A 19,873-nucleotide genomic window follows, 5' to 3' on the forward strand; every position below is an offset into this window, starting at 1 on the left:
ATGACCTTTTAATTCCTGCTCTGTGCGATGACCTTGTATTTTCTGCTCTATGCAATGACCTTTTAATTCCTGCTCTGTGCGATGGCCTTGTATTTCCTGCTCTGTGCAATGGCCTTTTAATTCCTGCTCTGTGCGATGACCTTATAATTCCTGCTTTGTGCGAAGCTGGGGAATTGTGTCGTTTTAATTAGGTTGATCATTTACTGCTCGATTCATACACATGAGAGCTATAACCTGACAAGGTGGTACGGTATTTGACCAACTTTGACCAAATCTGCGAAATGGTGTTTTTTCATCAGTTTAAATGCAAATAATAGTAATCTGTCTGGGAACAATTAATAATAATTAGATCCTTCACTTTTGTGAAACAACAAACTTGATCCAAATATTAATGGCAAGACATGTTATATTTCAACTGAATGCAAGTAGTTTCACTCCAAGCTTACCACTGGGTTTAGCTATCACTTCAGAGTTAACTCCCCTTCATCAGGCCCCTCTGCATTAAACCTTATTATTTGGGTGTGCTGAAATTTTGAGCTCTACAAACTCCCCTAACCCCTGGAATGTGGTTGAAGACTTTTTTCCTGGTGTATTCCTGTTTATCTTAAAACAAGGTAGTAATTTCAGGTTAATAGGCAGCCTTAGTAACTTAAACATTTGGGTAGAGATAACTCTAGCCACCCACAAACCTCTTCCCTTCATAATTAATCAGATCCTTGATGTTTGGATGCTGCTTTGACGACTTATTTTTCAATTCTTGCAGTGGTTGATAGTCTTTTGGGCACAAACTAAAAAAATTTGAAAAACGTGAGAAATATAATTTTTAAAAATATCGCTTTGAAAGTATGGTCATGGGGTGAAATTAAAGAACACAACAATCCCTCACTTGAGATTTTCTTCTATTAGAGAAAAATAGAATACTCAGCCTCAAAACAAACAAAGACTGATCTACTTTTTTGTAAGACAGATTCGTAAACCATGTCAGAGAAAGTCTTTTCCAATATTTCAGCTGTACAGGGCAAAGATTCCAAGAACACACTTCACACAGTCACAGTACTCTTGTGGATCCTTAGTATAATAAACCAGTGTTTTAACACTGTAAATAACACACACCCCTATGAGCAAAAGTGTAGGATCATTAGAGTGAGTGAGTGAGTATGGTTTTACGCCGCTTTTAGCAATATTCCAGCAATATCACGGCGGGGGACACCAGAAATGGGCTTCACACATTATACCCATGTCGGGAATCAAACCCAGGTCTTCAGCATGACTAGCTAACTCTTTAACCACTAGGCTACCCGACCGCCCCGTAGGATCATTAGAAAAACTAAAACCGAAAAACGATGGGAACTACCATGGTTCTTTGAAATTTATACTATTTACGTGTTCACATCTTGGCTTACTTTTCACCAAAAATTAAAAATACTTATTTAAAGATAAAAATATACACCTAAAACTCAACTAAGGTATATAGGCAAAGATATTTAAAAATAAATAAATAAACAAATAAACAAACAAACAAATAAATAAATAAATAAATCTACATAAATAAAAGCATAAATATTTGGTCTCTTGACAAGGTATTTTCTGTTCTTGCAGCAGTGAAGACAACAAATATTCAGTGTACCAAACAACCCATGGCCGCCAGAATACATGTGCTGAACAGTGGTCTATAGCTGCGGTATAAAACACAACAAATTGTAAAATGTGTAGTATCGGCAGTTTATTTTCTTGAATGCCTACACTCCTCGTTAACAGATTTGTACAGCTAACATCTTCCACACGACATACCTCAATCCTATAGAGGACGGAGCCGTACTACTTACCTAAAGACTTACAGTGTTCAACATGCTAGCTTCCTTCAACTTTCTGACAAATCAGGGCTCTATTTCTGTACAATAACTCGCCCCCAAAAGTCAAGAACAATGCTATGATTGCACATTTTCGTTTCATCTGCCTAATCAGACACATTAAAGAAACTAATACGGTTATCCAGTCAAATTTCATCTGACTTACTTAAAGCACTGATATTATTAACGTGAACAACTAAATTATGTTGTAATATATTTCCCAGTATTGAAAAATCAGAAAAAGTAACTTGTAGTAAAAAAAATTTCTCATCTAAAATAAACATTTGTTGTCTCCCTATCTGAGGTAACTATAGAGCAAATGTGTGATCATTCTAACTTTTTTTCTAACTTTAAAGCAATCTATCATTTTAGCATAGATGTAATAGATACTGAGGCGATAATTTCAAATTATTTACAATTTTGGGAGCATGTACATGCCATAATTTTCATTAAGGTGACGAATTAAAATACACTTTCACATAATATATTTGCTATGTTGAATAGAAAATAACCTCACATCTCTATAGAACATGTGTTGGATTACCAGTATCACTGCTGTAATTCTTGACAAGGGTTGGGCAATTCTGTCTCTACCTTTTTAGCTCTTCACGACCATCCAAGTAGCAGTAGCAGGATCACTATCCATGATATTCTTCACTATCTTGTGGTGTCATTAACGTAGTTTTGTGATATACAAAAACTTATTGCCTTGATGGGGATCAAAAGAGATCAACAAGTATGATAAATGATTTTCCTAATTTTTACTATATACACAATTTCATTAAAAGTGCCATCTTTAATATGCCAAACAGATAATGTGCCATGGACAGATATCATTCACAATCCTTATATCTAAGTATGAAAGTTGCTATACTGCAGGACAAAGTCATGAAAGAACGTTTGTATTGACCAACCCTTGTGCCATAATGGAGAGCTACACTCTGTATTGGTGGAGGTGACGTATGACTGTCCATGTCGACTGTATGAAACAACAAATATCGATGTGTGGTCTTTGATATCAATGATATGATAACACGCCTTTGGGAGATCTGCTGAAAAAGTAATTCTTATCAATGATCGGTTCTGGAACCGAAAGAAACGCTTTGAAGTGCAAAACCAAAACCCATCACATTCCTGAAGACGTTTTACATTTTCATGACGAAAACTCCCCAAATGGACATGGGTAAGAATGCGATTCAGGACAGAAATCACTTTTCCTGCCAAATCCTCCCAGTGACGAAGGGAGATGTACATTAGACATATATAGACAAGTAACGAAAAAAGCTTCATGTACAAGCTGACTACAGGTAAGGGAGACGACCCTCTTGAAAACTTACATACATACCACTAAAAACTGAAGACATACACACCACTGCAGGCTGTAGGGACTCTTGTCCTGTGCTTCATATAAGGGATGGAGATTTTTGGACCCCGTATCTTAGTAATTGGTTACGATACCTCCTACCACAGATGTTCTATTGCCATTGAACATTCCAGTATGATGGTTTAGCATCATTATACCACTGAACCTGGCGGAACATGAGGCAAGTCGACTGGTTTCCCTTTGGGAAATGTCTTTTAACGCTTAGCCTGCTGAATTGTTTCCATGGTAGGCCTGCACAACAGCATATAAATCTAGACATGTACCTGGACAATTTCAACAGGTGGAAACTTCACATTGCACAATTAAACAAACCATTACTTTACATAACAGCAGGTACTTTGTTGCTTGAAAATATTTGTACAGTTGTACATAATTTAAAGCACTAGTCAGCGGTACAAAAACTTCAACAATTTTCTCTGTCCGTACAGACATGATTTCTTAAATAATGGATAATTTTACATCCCCATCTCTTGGTGTACGTACTAGCACAATCATTGGAGATGTTGCTAGGCAACCACGTGCCTCGCCATGACAACCATGTGCCTCGCCATGACAACAATCAGCAGCATGCAGAAAATAACAAAGAAAACTAGCGGGAGTCAAACCAGAATAAATAGTGGTTTATTTCCGCCAATCACTAATTGTGATTTTCAAGAGGGTCAGGACAAGGTGAAGGTCACAATACATCTATACAGGCCTACATATGCTGTTTTTTAAATTGCAATATATATATATCAAAATGATACAGTCAAAAACAGCTCGCTAAACTAGTGTTTAAATAACAAAGCTAAAACAATGACTCCAGAGGGCTGCTGACAAGTGGAAAGCTAGTCTGTGTAATGAGCTGGTAAAACTTAATGTAATGTAAACAATACCTCTGCAAAACGTGCCATGTGTGTGTGCCATGATAGTGAATGGTCATAAGTCTACTAAAAGTAACGACCGCATGAAGCTCAACAACTAGTTATGATAAACTTTGCTGTCATACGACAATCACTGATTACCATGGCAACGGGAAACTAAAAGCCAACTTGCAGAATAAGTTGCACAGTACTATCATAACCATTCATTCACGCACTGGATTAAAACCTACCATATTTGCAGAGCATCACAAAAAGGGAAATACTTTTGGTTGCCATGGATACACAAAAGTAACATCTTACCATGGCAACGGTTATTGACAATTTTTACATACATCCCTTAATCACAGCAGTATAGGCCCAGTTTCGGGGTTTGTACATCAAAACATTACAATACCTTGTTTGAACTTTAAAAATAATATGCAAGATCCATCAGCATATCATGAGTTTTGATTTTTCTAAATGATCTCACAATGAAAGATGGAATTTAATTGTATCTTGGTTTGTGCAGGCTGCAATTTGATGATATAGCTCATCAATAAATAATTTGGCGAGAATGGTATTCCATACTTTCACAGCTGTGGATTCTGTGACGGGCACGTATCTATATGCTTGCTGTACCTTGCTCAGGCAGTCATCAGCAACTAACACAAGTCTTAAATAAGTAGTAATACACTTGTACACAAGTTCGACAGCCGGTGGATGCAGGTCTTGTCTGGAACCTGCGTCTAATTATACAGCATTACCGGTAGTCCCCGTTACTGACGCGGCCTGTCAACCAATTGTATGTGTACACCTCGAAAAGGCCTTGCGTTCTCGGGAACTCAGGAAGTAGCAAAAGTGTATGGCTAAACTTCAGATTCCAACCATACATGGAGTTATGGGTGAGCAACATCCGGAAGAGCTTGAGTCAAGGTCAAGGTCGTATGGTAAACGTTGAAAGCCACGATCAGATCTGCAGAGGAGAATCTTGAGATCACTACAGCAACAGGTCCGGTCGTCGTAGCAACAGTATCCCATCATTCTTACAGTATCACAAAGTCTCCGACCACGAAGAGATAATGTACAGCCTGAGCATCACCTATCAGTCACATGACTGTCACATGACCGTCACATGACTATCATATGAACGGAAGTTATGAGTTTATTTCCTCTAAGACGTAAGAGTTCAGAGTTTGTCTTTAGCTGGAACCCAGATTGTTGGTCCTGACTGGTCTCGAATAACCTCTTTCACCTTTGCATAGATTTCATCCGCAGTGTCCCCCTGGACCACAGCTGAAACAGACATTATACAATGAGTCAGACAGGAAGACAGGAGGCATTAATATACAGTCAAGTCCCATTAATCGGACATGGTTGGTTGCATATGATTATTAAGTTCTGATTTTAATAAGAGTGAGGTAATCTAAACATGTAATTTATTTAAACCTGTTTTGTTTATTTAAGGCATTTAATATTTATTGTTAAGCAAGTTTTTCTCTGTAGCCATTTTAATAAGCAGCTACTAGCCGACTTGGCATCAAACCACGGGCTGTGTACTGATGGGAAGATGGCCACAGAGTAGACTGATCACAGTGTCGGATTTCTGCAATTCGTTGCAAATTAGGTGTGTCGGAGTCGAGGGTGAGAGTCAATTGAGTTTGGTAAACAGGCCTACACAGCACTGATTGGTTCCCATCATTTGTGCCGGATAAACCGATTGTCGGATTAACAAGTGTCGGATTAGCGAAACTTGACCATACATGGTATCAACATTTTCAAATTGCAGCCACCATTTGGGAAAGGGCACATGCATCCACAGACTGAGTATTTCAGATATAGGATACTTAAAAGGTTTCACAATATCTCTAACATTAGATCTTTTACTCCACTTGATACCTTTCTCAAACCCTTACAAACCCTCCACTGTAGGTACTGCGAACATTGAAATACTAGTATCCAATGTCAGATATTGGTTACTCGATGTAGAACCTTGTTCCCCTAAAAGTCCAAAGATCACTGGTTTTGGGTATTGTCTGACTTCTATTCCGTGGAGTTTGATCTAAATATCAACCTATTACCCTTACCCCAAAATTGGCTTCCACAACATAACTACAATGAAATTGCATCACAATGCTTTGCAGGCCATCTCTCAGCCACTGAAGTTGGTCAGTTTACTTATTTCACTTAAGACACTGGTTAACACTGTTTACAAAATGAAAAAGTTGAAAGAATGTGTTTAGATGATAAATAGGATCTCATCCTTGTGTCTTCCATGATCAAATATTGATGTCAGTAACCCTATCATTAACAAGAATCCGATAATTGTAATGTTTGCAAACTCATCAATGCATGATGAGGACGATGATGGTGGTGATGATGATGATGATGATGATGATGATGATGATGATGATGATGAAGTAAAAGTTCCAGGCATATTATTACAGTCCATGACAAAAATATATGAATCTTTTTGGCTGTTCCTTTCCCTAATCTCCAACCAATCTTGTTCCACCAACCTGTGAAATACTCCCCAAATTCCTGTTCCAGTTTCAAGGCTCGTTCGTAGGTCTTCCGTGCCTGCTCATCGGTAATTCTCTTGTTCATCTCCCTGTCAAGACAATCAGATGGATGAGATTGTTTGCTTGTTCAAATATCATTCATATCGTACTTGGCACTATTCCAGCTATATGACAGCCTGAGTTCGGACCAAACAATCCAGTGATCAATCTAGTGTGCAAAATCTCACAATTCCATTTAGAATACAGTAAACTACATTTAAACCGAACACGCTTATAATGAACTGTATCTGAATTCCTAGCCTTATCTGTTTGCTTTTTAATATCGGCAATAAACTCTGCAATATGACAACAGTCTGGTCCTCTCTGTACCAGACAATCCAGTGATTGACATCACAATCTACGCAATGGGGATACGATGACATGCAATCAACTAAGGCAGCTAGACTGACCACCTGATCCCGCCTCTTACAAGCATGGGTTGCTGAAGACCAGTTCTAATCTGAATCGAACAGTCATCAGTTTTATGTGCAGCTACAAATTATGGTAATGAACATGAGTCCTCCCTGGGCCTTACATGATGGAGTCGATGGACTTGGGTTTGATGAAGATGGCAATGGGGTAGAGACCTGCGACCTGGAGCCGCTTAATGGCGTTCCCGCTCACATCCAAGATGCAGTGCTTCTTCTGCTTGGAAATATACAAACATATTTACTGTCAGGAGGTAATATACAAACATATTTACTGTCAGGAGGTAATATACAAACATAGTTACAGTCAGGAGATAATATACAATCATTTACTGTCAGGGGGTAATATACAAATATATTTACTGTCAGGAGGTAATATACAAACATATTTACTGTCAGGAGGTAATATACAAACATATTTACTATCAGGAGGTAATATACAAACATATTTACTGTCAGGAGAAAATATACAAACATTTACTGTCAGGGGGAAATATACAAACATATTTACTGTCAGGGGGTAATATTCAAACATATTTACTGTCAGGGGGTAATATACTAAAATATTTACTGTTGGGGGTAATAAAGAAATATATTTACTGTCAGGGGGTAATAAACAAACATATTTACTGTCGGGGGGTAATATACAAACATATTTACTGTCGGGGGTAATATACAAACATATTTACTGTCGGGGTAAATAAAGAAACATATTTACTGTCGGGGGTAATAAACAAACATATTTACTGTCAACACATTTTGGCCATGTGACCCTCATCTGAAATCTGCACTTACATTTTCGGCAACTTCTTTCACTGAGGCCACACTTGTTCCATACAAGTTGTCGTTATAAACACCAGCTTCTATAAATAGATGGTTCTGAATGTCCTTCTCCATCTGCTCCCGGGACTCCACAAAATGGTAGTCTCGAGCATCCTGCTCGTAGTCTCGCCGCTCCCGTGTCGTGTCTGAAAGCACAGGTTGCATGTCTGCTGTCAGTACATCCCACAGACTTCACACAACACACGACCGTGAGTCCCATGGAGTGAAGCGAGGCTTGACAACAACAAAGCATGGCCATTCACACTTACATCCCTCTTGCTACTCAAGGATAGTGTGTGTTTTTATATGCATTTTAGCAATACTCCAACCAATTTATTGGCTTTATGCAATGTGGAGAATAGAACCCAGAACAAGTGCCCGATTTAACCTTCAGGCTACCCAAGCCCTTGGTGATGGTCAGTTGGGAGATTCTGTTGGAGGTAAGGTGAAATGGGGTTGCACGGCACGATGTGTTTGCGTGACTGCTTATACTAGTCTGTATTAATACTGATTTTATAATGCTAGCCAACTGAGATACCACCCCACTCAAAACAGTATACTGATTCTGAGCTAACCAGTCCTTGTTTTATGCCCTTAATGCTCAGCGCCAGGCAGGGTAACAACAAGTACCATCTTTTGGTCTGATGCAGCTTGTGCTCGAACCACTGACCTTCGCTCTACAGGCAGCCTACAGAGGTGATCCGAATGGGAAGAAATTGGCCTTCCAATTTTTGGATTATTAAATGATGTTCTATGAAAATATTGTAGTTTTTGTGTGTGTTAACAATATTTCAGCTGTTTTGCTGTAATGCTATTTACAGATACTCACGAGGCACACAGCTGCCGAATTTATCTGGGAATTCTGAGATGAGGTCATCGTTGATCCTGTCCTTGAGAGGTCCCAGGATGATCACAGGCCGCGTGTACCGCACTGGAACATTCAACACACATGATTACCTCCCTTGGATTTTAAGGAAGTCAAGACGGATATGTACAAATCTACACTACAAATGTAGAACAAAGGGTGAGTTGTGTCCCTTGTTTCCACCACAAGGGTGAGTTGTGTCCCTTGTTTCCACCTCAAGGGTGAGTTGTGTCCCTTGTTTCCACCAAAGGGGTGAGATGTGTCCCTTGTTTCCACCACAAGTGTGAGTTGTGTCCCTTGTTTCCACCACAAGGGTGAGTTGTGTCCCTTGTTTCCACCACAAGGGTGAGTTGTGTCCCTTGTTTAAGTGGGTTTTTCTATGTGCCCATGGACAGTGGAGTAAGTGTTGGTTCAGGGTTTTTAATTGCATCATCCATATCATGAGAGGGTCACTGATGTATACGTAAGAATGCCACAGAATGTGCTACTGGGTCATTATTGTTTGAAATGCTAGTTTTAGAGGTGTTTACCATAATATTTGCAAAAGCAATAAATTATATAAATTACTTTTCTAAGAGATGTTTCTGACCTTCTGAAGAAGAACATAATTTGTATACTAACCAAAGATATGCGTAAAACAAATAAAACACATTAGCTAGCAAATTGGCTAGTGCTAAGTTCCAATCCATGTGTCAGGACAATGAATATTTACAAATATATTTCCATTGCAAGTCTTCCCACCGCTTCCAGAAAATAAATGGTTCAAATATTTTCTACTTACGTTCCTGCTGCAGCACTGCTTCATAGGACAAAATAGGTTCGTCTCCACCTGCAACAACAACACCATCTTCATCATCATCAGTAGCAACATTGGCTTCCTATCCACCTGATGTTGAAACAGGTGACGTCCTGAACCATGCTATCTTGTCATCGGACTACATGCAATTATTTCACCGTCTGAGTGAGTAAGTGAGTCGTTGCAACCGCTACTACAACATTATTTCAGTCATAGCCTGTCTGCTCAAAACGTCACTGATTTTAACTATGAAACGCATGGTGCAGAGAGACTTGGTATCATAGAGTGAATATGGGATTTGAACCCAGGGATCCTGGCAATATCTTGCCGTGACATGGACTGCTGGGCCACCCTGCCTCAGTGATGAAGACTATGGTGAGATGAGAGTACCGAGGTGAGTATATTATATAATTACATGAAGTGATTGGCAGGATTTGCAACATAAATGTATTTCTTCAGCTGATGGAAAATGGTTACATTTTTAAGCTGGGTCACATGTAGCAAGTGATGAGGAAGTCATTAGAGCGATGTTCTCACATCTTACAGCAGATTAGAAAAAAACAATGGTGCTTTTAAAAAAATTGAAAAAATAAAAATTGTGAAAATCAATTCTACATATTTAAAATAAATTTGATGACATCCGGAGAGGTTATAGGTTAGAATGATGGTGTATAGGCAATGGCAGGAACCAACATGGTTCTTATCATCAACATGTTAGTAAGAATAGGAAGAGAAGAATGGAAGTGAAAGACATGCAAATATGCTGTGTTAAAGAGAAAATGTTAAGGAGTGGTCGTCTCACAATCTTCAGATATGAGAACTGGGTGTAGAGTGGTGAGTCTAGCTACTGTGTTTGCAAGGCAAAGCTTCAGCAGGTTATCACGCAATACACATCCTTGCTACACGGCGTGATAACAGGTGGATCGAGGTCTTCCCTAGCGTGATAACAGGTGGATCGAGGTCTTCACTAGCATTAAACAGGTGGATCGAGGTCTTCACTATCATTTTAACAGAGGTGGATCGCGGTCTTCACTAGCATTATGACAGAGGTGGATCGAGGTCTTCACTAGCATTATGACAGAGGTGGATCGAGGTCTTCACTAGCATTATGACAGAGGTGGATCGAGGTCTTCACTAGCATTAAACAGGTGGATCGAGGTCTTCACTATCATTTTAACAGAGGTGGATCGAGGTCTTCACTAGCATTATGACAGAGGTGGATCGAGGTCTTCCCTAGCAGGAAAACAGAGGTGGATCGAGGTCTTCAATGACTGATATACAGGGTGGAAAGACTGATGGAAGTTACATAGGTGTGGAATGATGGAGGCTTAGCTAAGGCAGACAAAAGACAAGTCCATCACAAGGGGAAACAAGACAGCTCACATCTTGAAAAGACTTGAAAAAGGTAAATTACTCAAAAGTTGTTAGGGATCAGTGTGAATGACAAAGTCGCCAGTTATCAGCAAATCCACATTGATTCTTAACAGTAGTGTCTAGAGTTGCAGCTAACCAGGGAAGCAAACACTTCCCTGCATGAACTCCAGGCTTTCAGGGAGGAAAGATGTGAAGCAGGTCGTAGCAAGAATGTGTATTGTCGTCACAGAACAATCTGGTTAGCGCAGCCATGACAAATATGCATGCCACAATAGATTCAAGGAGATGCAGCATCTCCAACATCAAGGTAGTGGGTTAGAGTTATCCCCCTTGGTTGAAGGTCGCTGAAGCTTTACTTACGATAACTAGTGTCATTGTCACTTGCTACGCTTCCTGTGGGGAGAACGAACATGCCATGAGGTACACAACATACATGATAGTGGAGGGGACCGTCCCAAAACCTTTTGTGTTATTTCAAAGTCAAGACAGTACCAGTTATCTAAAACAAACAGCTTACTGCTGATAACGAAAAATATAGCATGTACAGATTGAATGAAAGCCACATTCCCCATTTTCAATAAAATATATGCACTATGTATTTCTGAAGCAATAATTGATACATGATTATGTAGGTTCAGTCTTAATGGAAATCTTACTTTTGAAATAACCCAACAAATGTTTGAGACAGTCTGCAGGGGAATATGATAGGAGGCAATGGAGGCACTCTGCCATAGGATCTCTACCTACAGTGTGAATACCACTTCAACCTATAACACCCTGCAGCACACAGCCACAGGGAAAACGGGTGACAGGTGAACCAATCAACTCTTCACCTGTCATTAGGGAACAGCCATTTCATATTCTGGTGTTTTTTATCTATATTTTTTGTTTTAAAAAAAGTTCAAAACAATTTGGAAAAAAATAAGTTTGCTTTTAGATTTTCCCCAAGAAATGTGTTGTGGTGAGAACAATGTTTTCGGGGCTCCCCCGTCAAAGAGTGAGTGAGTTGGGTTTAATGCCGCTTTTAACAATATTCCAGTTATATCGTGGCGTGTCAGCTTAATGTGGGAGGAAAGCCCGAAGTGATGCAGGTCTCAGATGTTTACCACTTTGGTGAAACCCACGAGCACGGGTATGGTGCTGACAAACCTGGAAACATAAATCAGGGTGAACAAGGATTCGAACCCACGATCATAGGTTTCTGGCATCAAAGAGGGAGTAAGGGAGTTGATGTATGCCGGGTTTAGCAATATTCCAGCAATATCACGGCAGGGGACAGCAGAAAAGGGGTTCCTAAATAGCATCTGCCCGAACGCCTGTTGCAAGCAGATCTCGTGTTGGGCCGTAGTTTCAAAATTGTATGGGACCTTATGGCCTGCCGATAATTTACGTGTTGAATTATTTGTCACAATAAGCTGTCGCTTTTTAGAAGAATAGTTTAGTCAGGGCCTGCAGCGTCTAAAGTTGGTGCCTGATGGCAGCCAGACAAATCTTGATATTTCATACACTGGTTCACACATGTGGGGAATCAACACTGGCTTTCAGCGTGACAAGTGAACGCTTTAAGCACTAGGCTACCCCACAGTCTACCGATAAGAAAAAAGAAACACTGAAGCTGTCACTGAAAAAATATTCTGTCCCTCCCCAAAAAATGAAATGGCCGGTCCCTTACAGGGTGATGTGAGAAGAGCAGGTGGATGAGATGGTTTACTCCGCTTAATGAAATATTTCAGCCATATCACGGCAGGGGTCACCAGATATGGGTTTCACAGGCTGTAACCATGACGGCAATCATCCATGGTTCTTAGTGAGAGGAGCATACAGCTACTGCCCCTGATGCACGAGGATGAGAAGCATTTAACATATCCTGTTCATGTACCAGTTCATCATAAGCACATGAACAATACCTCAATAACTAGATGTAACAATGATACACAGGATAAAAATGATAATCATAATAATAATAATAATAATAATAATAATAATAATAATAATAATAATAATAATCATCATCATCATCCTATAGATAGAAGTAGATAGAAGTATACATGATATATAATACATGTTAGTGACATTTGATACCATGTTCCAACAAATGTTGATTGCTTCGGAGTATTGTCATATTAACCATTACATAATAATCATGTAAGCAGCCATGGCGGCCGTGATGAAGAAACAAGCTTGCCACAGCATGAAACACAATAAATCTCAGCATACACCAAGCAATGTTCAATTTTTCCACACATTCAAAACCTTACAACAGCAACAACCTGTTACCTCTAGAAAAAAAGTGAAAAAAAAAAAAAATAACAAAAATGATAATAATAATTTGGCTTTTGTTATCATCTATACAAGTTTAGTATTCAGTACTGCATGCGTGGCAACATATTAATAGTCTTCCTAGGGTGGAGTAAAATAATCTCATCACAACACAATACTGGTTTTGCTTATCAAAGAAACAGATAATTATCTCCATCAAAGTATCGTTTCCCCACTTCACCAGACATCCCTAAACCAAAAACACACCAAAGGCCCCGATTCACAAAGCAATATTAGCGCTACAACTATCGTAAACCTTTGTTAAAGTATGGGAATTAAGATCGTCTTAGGGCTAAGTTCGCAATGTGGAATGGGGCCCAGGCCTGCTTCAATAAGAAGCTTACATTATACATTCAACAGAAGCTTACACTAAAATATTTTGAGGATATGAACAGTTTTCCTGATATTACTTTGGCTCATTTTTAGAAAATCAAATCTTTAACAGATTAGCTAGAGTTTTTAACTGTTTGGTTCTAAAAATATCTCATATAGTAAATGAAGGTTTTTAATCTTTACTAACTCATATCCTCAAATATGAAACCGAATGTACACCAGCAACAAGACTATCTAAAACTGAGGGCTACGGCTACAGAAGCAAACCCTCATAATGGAGGTATTAAACACAAATTACCTTCTGTGAAGCAGAGCGCAACAGATAAAGGGGATTGGTTAGTACAGACACATAAAGGGGTGGTACAACATTACACAGTATTACAGTATTGTAGCATCATGAGCATGTATCATAAGTTATGTTTTTAATTCATTTAATATATATTCACTCAATTAGTGGTTAATAATCATTTCAGTTTGAAAAACATCTAGCTACAGATCACCATACAGAAACTACATCTATTCATACAAATTCCAAATTTTAATGCTGAAATCATTTTTTATTTTTTAAATAATTTTTTAATAAATTTCATGCACATTTAATTCAGACAAAAAAAAAGAAAAAGAAAATAAGAGACGATAAATCTAAATTTTAAACAGTTAGTCATTATTTGATTTTTTTAGTTCCACAAAAACAAGATTGGGGCATCACGATAACATGCCTATGCTTTAGTGAACTGGTTTTTTTTTTTAAATTATCCTTTCAGTCTGATAAATATATAAAGATCTAGTCGATATGAAGAGTTTGTAATAACAAGCCTCTCTGTACAAATACATTTGTTTTAAAAAGATTTGCATGAATCTGTTTGTATTACACCCTGATTTCAATGGTATAAATCGTAATGCTATGCGTATCAAAACAACAGATGTATCGTAATGCCCCTATGACAGGATATACAAAGCAGGTTCTAGGCTCCACTACGACGACATTGACTACATCTACTACAGAAGCTATGAGCAATAAGACATATAAATGATAGTAACCTTCGACTGCTGTCATACCATCTGGGAAGCAAAACACAACAGAGGCACTATCAGCAATCACTTTCAGTTACTGGTGTTCAACAATTATTTTTTTAGTGGGCGGGAATTCTTTGCCGATCTCAGCAATATTCCAGCTACATCACAGCCAGGAACACCGATAGGCTTTACACATTGTATCCAGATCTATTTCATTAAAAACTGATTATTTTTTAATTAAGTGATGAAAATGAAATCATTTTTCAAATTTTGTTTTACACATTCACTTGTCACTATAACCATTAGCTATAGAAAGAAACCATTACCATCTTCAAAGATGTGATTATCTCCCCTTTATCAAAGCTAAAATAATGCTTAATGCAACCAAGAAATTTGAAACAGTAAACATTATGAAAAGTTTTACCCCCCATTTCTATTCACAAATAAATAAATAAAGCCTTATTCTATTTTGTCTTTCTTGTGTTTTCTGAGACAATGTGTACAAACGGAAGCAGGCTACGGAAGCTGATTGTCACATTACCTTCTGGGAAGCATTAAAAGACAAATCAAACAACAGTGAATAACATTCACAAAATGAAAGCATGAACACTTCAAACAGTTAGTGCCCTCTTATAAATAATTATATTCTTCTGAGATAAATGATTTAATAAGTATCATGATAATAATAATTATATTCTCCTGAGATAAATGATATAATAAGTATCATGATAATAATAATTATATGCTGAGATAAATGATATAATAAGTATCATGATAATAATAATTATATTCTCCTGAGATAAATGATATAATAAGTATCATGATAATAATAATTATATTCTCCTGAGATAAATGATATAAGTATCATGATAATAATAATTATATTCTTCTGAGATAAATGATTCAATAAGTATCATGATAATAATAATTATATTCTCCTGAGATAAATGATATAAGTATCATGATAATAATAATTATATTCTCCTGAGATAAATGATATAATAAGTATCATGATAATAATAATTCATTCATGACATTCTTATCATAACTTAATTAAAACATTCTTGATATAAAGATGTGCTAATATTATAATCAAATATACACATTTATGAAAATAAATAATGTTTGGAACAGTATTATTGTTAGGTTGCTCAACAGGTGAATTATGTTCATCAGTGTGGCTCTATGAAGCAGAACACCTGAGTCTACCAGCCAATCAGGACGAGTGTTACTGTAGGGTTCTGTATATTGTACATACGTTCGTCAGCACTGATGTCCTCAGAACCACTGTGGTCTTTGCTCTTCATGAAAGGGAATTTTCTAGAGAAGGAGAAATTCTTCTTTTTCCTGTCATTGGCTGCTGCTGATTGCTGAGAAATTAAAGAGAAACACAAAGAATTAGAGATTGTTTTCACAATGTTTCTCATATAGGCTCTGATACCTTATTTGTTGATCAAAGAAAATTTAAGGAGAGTGAGCGAGTATGGTTTTACGCCGCTTTTAGCAATATTCCAGCAATATCACGGCGGGGGTCACCAGAAATGGGATTTACACATTGTACCCATGTCGGGAATCGAACCCGGGTCTTCTGGGGGTGTGGGGTGAGTTAAAACTTAAAACAAGCCTGCTGGTACAATTTCCTGCAGGCTAGTACAAAGGCACTCTTTTCCTGGGCTAGTGAAACTTTTGAGTTTAGTTCTAAACCTGAAAAAGTACTGTATAGCAATGTGTATAACGTTATAACAGAGTGAGTGAATATGATTTTACGCCGCTTTTACAAATAATCCAGCAATATCACGGCGGGGGACACCGCAAATGGGCTTCACACATTGTACCCATGTCGGGAATCAAACCCGGGTCTTTGATGTGACGAGCGAACGCTTTAACCACTAGGCTACCCGACCAACCCCGATTTTGAAAGTTCTTTACAAGTTGAACAGAAAATCGAGGAATTATGCTATATATTATCACAGATGCCCTGCACGAGGTAAGGTGACATTCAGACAAACCAGTGTTTGATGGTGTGAACATAGATAGAGGGGTGTATACTTACATTGATCCTATCATTGTTGCTGGAGCTCTTGCCTGTAAACTTCACATTTTTTAACCTGGCCTTCTCTTTCCTTTCAACTCTGAAATAGTCACACAGAAAATAGCACCAATGTCTAGGGATTTTAAATCGAAAAAAAACCTTGAATTTTATAATAATGTAATCTGGCTTACAAAAGACGATTTTATTTATCAAAATGGGTTTGGAATCGACAAGTTTATATATCCACTTTTAAAATGGGGCTAAAGTTGATTCAAAGTTTATATTTCCACTTTAAATGGGGCTAGAATCGATTCAAAATTTACATATCCACTATAAATGGGTCAAGAATCAATCAATATATTCTGCTATCCAGTGTAAAATGTATTACCTGCATGCACAAAGCAATTACCAAGCATACTGTGGACTATCACAAGCAATGTTACCTCAGCTCCCTGGGGAGAGTACACGGCCACGTACCTGCGTTTGCTGGGAATGATGCCCATCCCTTCCTCATCCCCCTCGGGGGTGATCCGCCTCGCCTGCCACCACTCGTCGTCGCTGGCGTTGGTGACGTGAAGGATGTCACCGTAACGGAATGCCAGACCCTTGCTCGGTAAGCCACTGTCCTTTGTAGGGTCGTAGTCAAATAATGCTCTGAAAACACCACCACAAACACATAATAAAGAAGGTGACATCCATAGATTCTCTTCCTCATATCTAACATGTGGAAACTCAAATCTCTTTCAAAGCATCGCTGATAATTTGAGTATCACATGTTGAAACTTATGCAGCAAGTTACCTCCCCTTGATTGCAACAACAACATCTCAGGTGCCATCAATTTTGTCTTTGGTTTGAACCCAGGCCAAGCTGCCATTTGTGCCACCTACAAACCACCTGGCGCATGTCTTCAAAACAAACTAGATTTAAACCCAGAGGCTTAGTACTAAGCTACCATATGTGCAACCTGCAACCCATCTGTTGACTTTTTTAAAACAAATTCGGTTTGAACCCAGACCATTAGCACCAAGCCACCATATCATATGTGCCACCTGCAACCCACCTGACGTATAATGTTTTCTTCTGTGTGGTCCTCAGGCTGCCAGTGCTTGTATTCATCATCTGTTCTCGCAAGTCCTGAATCTTCGCTTCAAACCGGTTGTATTCTGAAATCACACCTTCCATCAGATGCATGTACAAGCAGGTCTATGCTGACAATGACCAAATATCATTATGAAACTGGGCTAAGATGCGCTCTATACCCTCACACTCCTTCCTTACATGGTAGTATCAGAGCTCCAGATAAGCTGCGTATCTGCGTAAAATACGCATCAGAAATGCAGCAATATGCAGTAAAATAAAATCCAAGCGTATCAGATACGCAATGAATATTACAGATACGCTACAAAAACAAAACTTGTGCGTATCATCAAAATATTGTGAAGTAACCCTGCATATTTGATTAGCAAATCAGCAACTTTTTTTAAAATTATAAACGGGCATTCCGTCAACTTTGCGAAACTCCCCGATGACAGTTACATCATGATCATTTGCCATCACAGTTTCTTGTGGAAGTAACGTGGTATTTTTGAGTCCTATAAAGCTCTCGAACCCACACGACACCAGTTGGCAGGGACTAGATGAAAAGTGTTTTTAAATATTTAACTTAAATACCCACATGTGTAAAAACTAGTGGGTAACAGAAATTTGAATACCCACATAGAATTACTGATACCCAATGATTTTAAAATGCATGGGTAAAATACCCACAACACCAAAAGCTTATCTGGAGCTCTGAGTAAAGAGAAATCCTGCCTTCCATCAGATGCATGTACAGCCAGGCCTACACCGACAATCAACCAATACCATATGAAGCTGGTCGAGAAACCACCACTAAGATTCAACGATTATCACACGTCTTTCTTTCCTTACATAATACAAGTTACAGTTTCTTTTATTGGTGCCTTTGATAAAATTCAGTTAGAGACAAGGTTCCAATTTATTCCTGCCAAGATCTTCATATCTATAATTAACTGTAAGAGCTATGCAAAATTTATAGCACTCTTTGAAGGGATATCATTGACTGAGCAGTTTGCTCCACGTAAGCTGATACACTACTGCTAAAAAATAACTCCCACATCAAACATGCCCTTTACTGCAGGATAAAAGTATGGAGATCTGAAAACTTATTTCAACAGCAACATATTTAACAGGGATGTCGTTGAGGTTGTTGTCACAGGAAGTGAGATGAGGTGAAATGGGGTTCGGGGTTTAAAGTCACGACCAAGATTATTGCACTTATGTAACGACGTGCATGCATGTGTGTGTGGCTGTTTGAACTCAAACCAGAAATGGGCTTCACACATTGTACCCATGTGGGAAGTGGAACCTGGGTGTTTGGTGTGACATGCGAACGCTTTAACCACGAGGCTACCCAACCACCCAATACAGCACAGTGTAGCTTGCCCTCTACTGGCCTACCTTCTGGTTTGTATTGAGCAACTATTTCCACTACCCCACCGCCCCGTACAGCACAGTGTAGCTTGCCCTCTACTGGCCTACCTTCTGGTTTGTATTGAGCAACTATTTTCACTACCCCACCACCCTATACAGCACAGTGTAGCTGGCCGTCTACTGGCCTACCTTCTGGTTTGTATTGAGCAACTATTTCCACTACCCCACTGCCCCGTACAGCACAGTGTAGCTGGCCGTCTACTGGCCTACCTTCTGGTTTGTATTGAGCAACTATTTCCACTACCCCACCACCCCGTACAGCACAGTGTAGCTTGCCGTCTACTGGCCTACCTTCTGGTTTGTATTGAGCAACTATTTCCACTACCCCACCGCCCCGTACAGCACAGTGTAGCTTGACAGCTACTGGCCTACCTTCTGGTTTGTATTGAGTAACTATTTCCACTACCCCACCACCCCGTACAGCACAGTGTAGCTGGACGTCTACTGGCCTACCTTCTGGTTTGTATTGAGTAACTATTTCCACTACCCCACCACCCCGTACAGCACAGTGTAGCTTGACAGCTACTGGCCTACCTTCTGGTTTGTATTGAGCAACTATTTCCACTACCCCACCGCCCCGTACAGCACAGTGTAGCTTGCCGTCTACTGGCCTACCTTCTGGTTTGTATTGAGCAACTATTTCCACTACCCCACCGCCCCGTACAGCACAGTGTAGCTTGCCGTCTACTGGCCTACCTTCTGGTTTGTATTGAGCAACTAATTCCACTACCCAACCACCCA

The 19,873-nt window shown here is 39.0% G+C and overlaps 1 protein-coding gene across 1 annotated transcript in view; it reads right to left on the reverse strand.

The window, feature by feature from the left end:
- Window positions 1-1,705: 1,705 nt before the first annotated feature.
- Window positions 1,706-19,873, reverse strand: part of LOC139449122 (disks large homolog 1-like) — a 346,607-nt gene continuing 328,439 nt past the window's right edge. Inside the window, exons 16-27 of the mRNA XM_071230606.1 lie at window positions 17,682-17,784; window positions 17,098-17,274; window positions 16,642-16,720; window positions 15,847-15,958; window positions 14,613-14,633; window positions 11,280-11,312; window positions 9,531-9,578; window positions 8,714-8,815; window positions 7,858-8,030; window positions 7,170-7,282; window positions 6,593-6,684; window positions 1,706-5,369 (exon numbers count right to left, since the gene is read on the reverse strand). Coding sequence (XP_071086707.1) covers window positions 5,263-5,369; window positions 6,593-6,684; window positions 7,170-7,282; window positions 7,858-8,030; window positions 8,714-8,815; window positions 9,531-9,578; window positions 11,280-11,312; window positions 14,613-14,633; window positions 15,847-15,958; window positions 16,642-16,720; window positions 17,098-17,274; window positions 17,682-17,784 — 1,160 coding nt within the window. The 3' untranslated portion in view covers window positions 1,706-5,262. The remainder of the gene's footprint in view (window positions 5,370-6,592; window positions 6,685-7,169; window positions 7,283-7,857; window positions 8,031-8,713; window positions 8,816-9,530; window positions 9,579-11,279; window positions 11,313-14,612; window positions 14,634-15,846; window positions 15,959-16,641; window positions 16,721-17,097; window positions 17,275-17,681; window positions 17,785-19,873) is intronic.

Source organism: Haliotis cracherodii, unplaced genomic scaffold (genome assembly GCF_022045235.1).
Source record: "Haliotis cracherodii isolate W230 unplaced genomic scaffold, xgHalCrac1.p SCAF_7, whole genome shotgun sequence".
Classification (NCBI taxonomy): Eukaryota; Metazoa; Mollusca; class Gastropoda; order Lepetellida; family Haliotidae; genus Haliotis; species Haliotis cracherodii.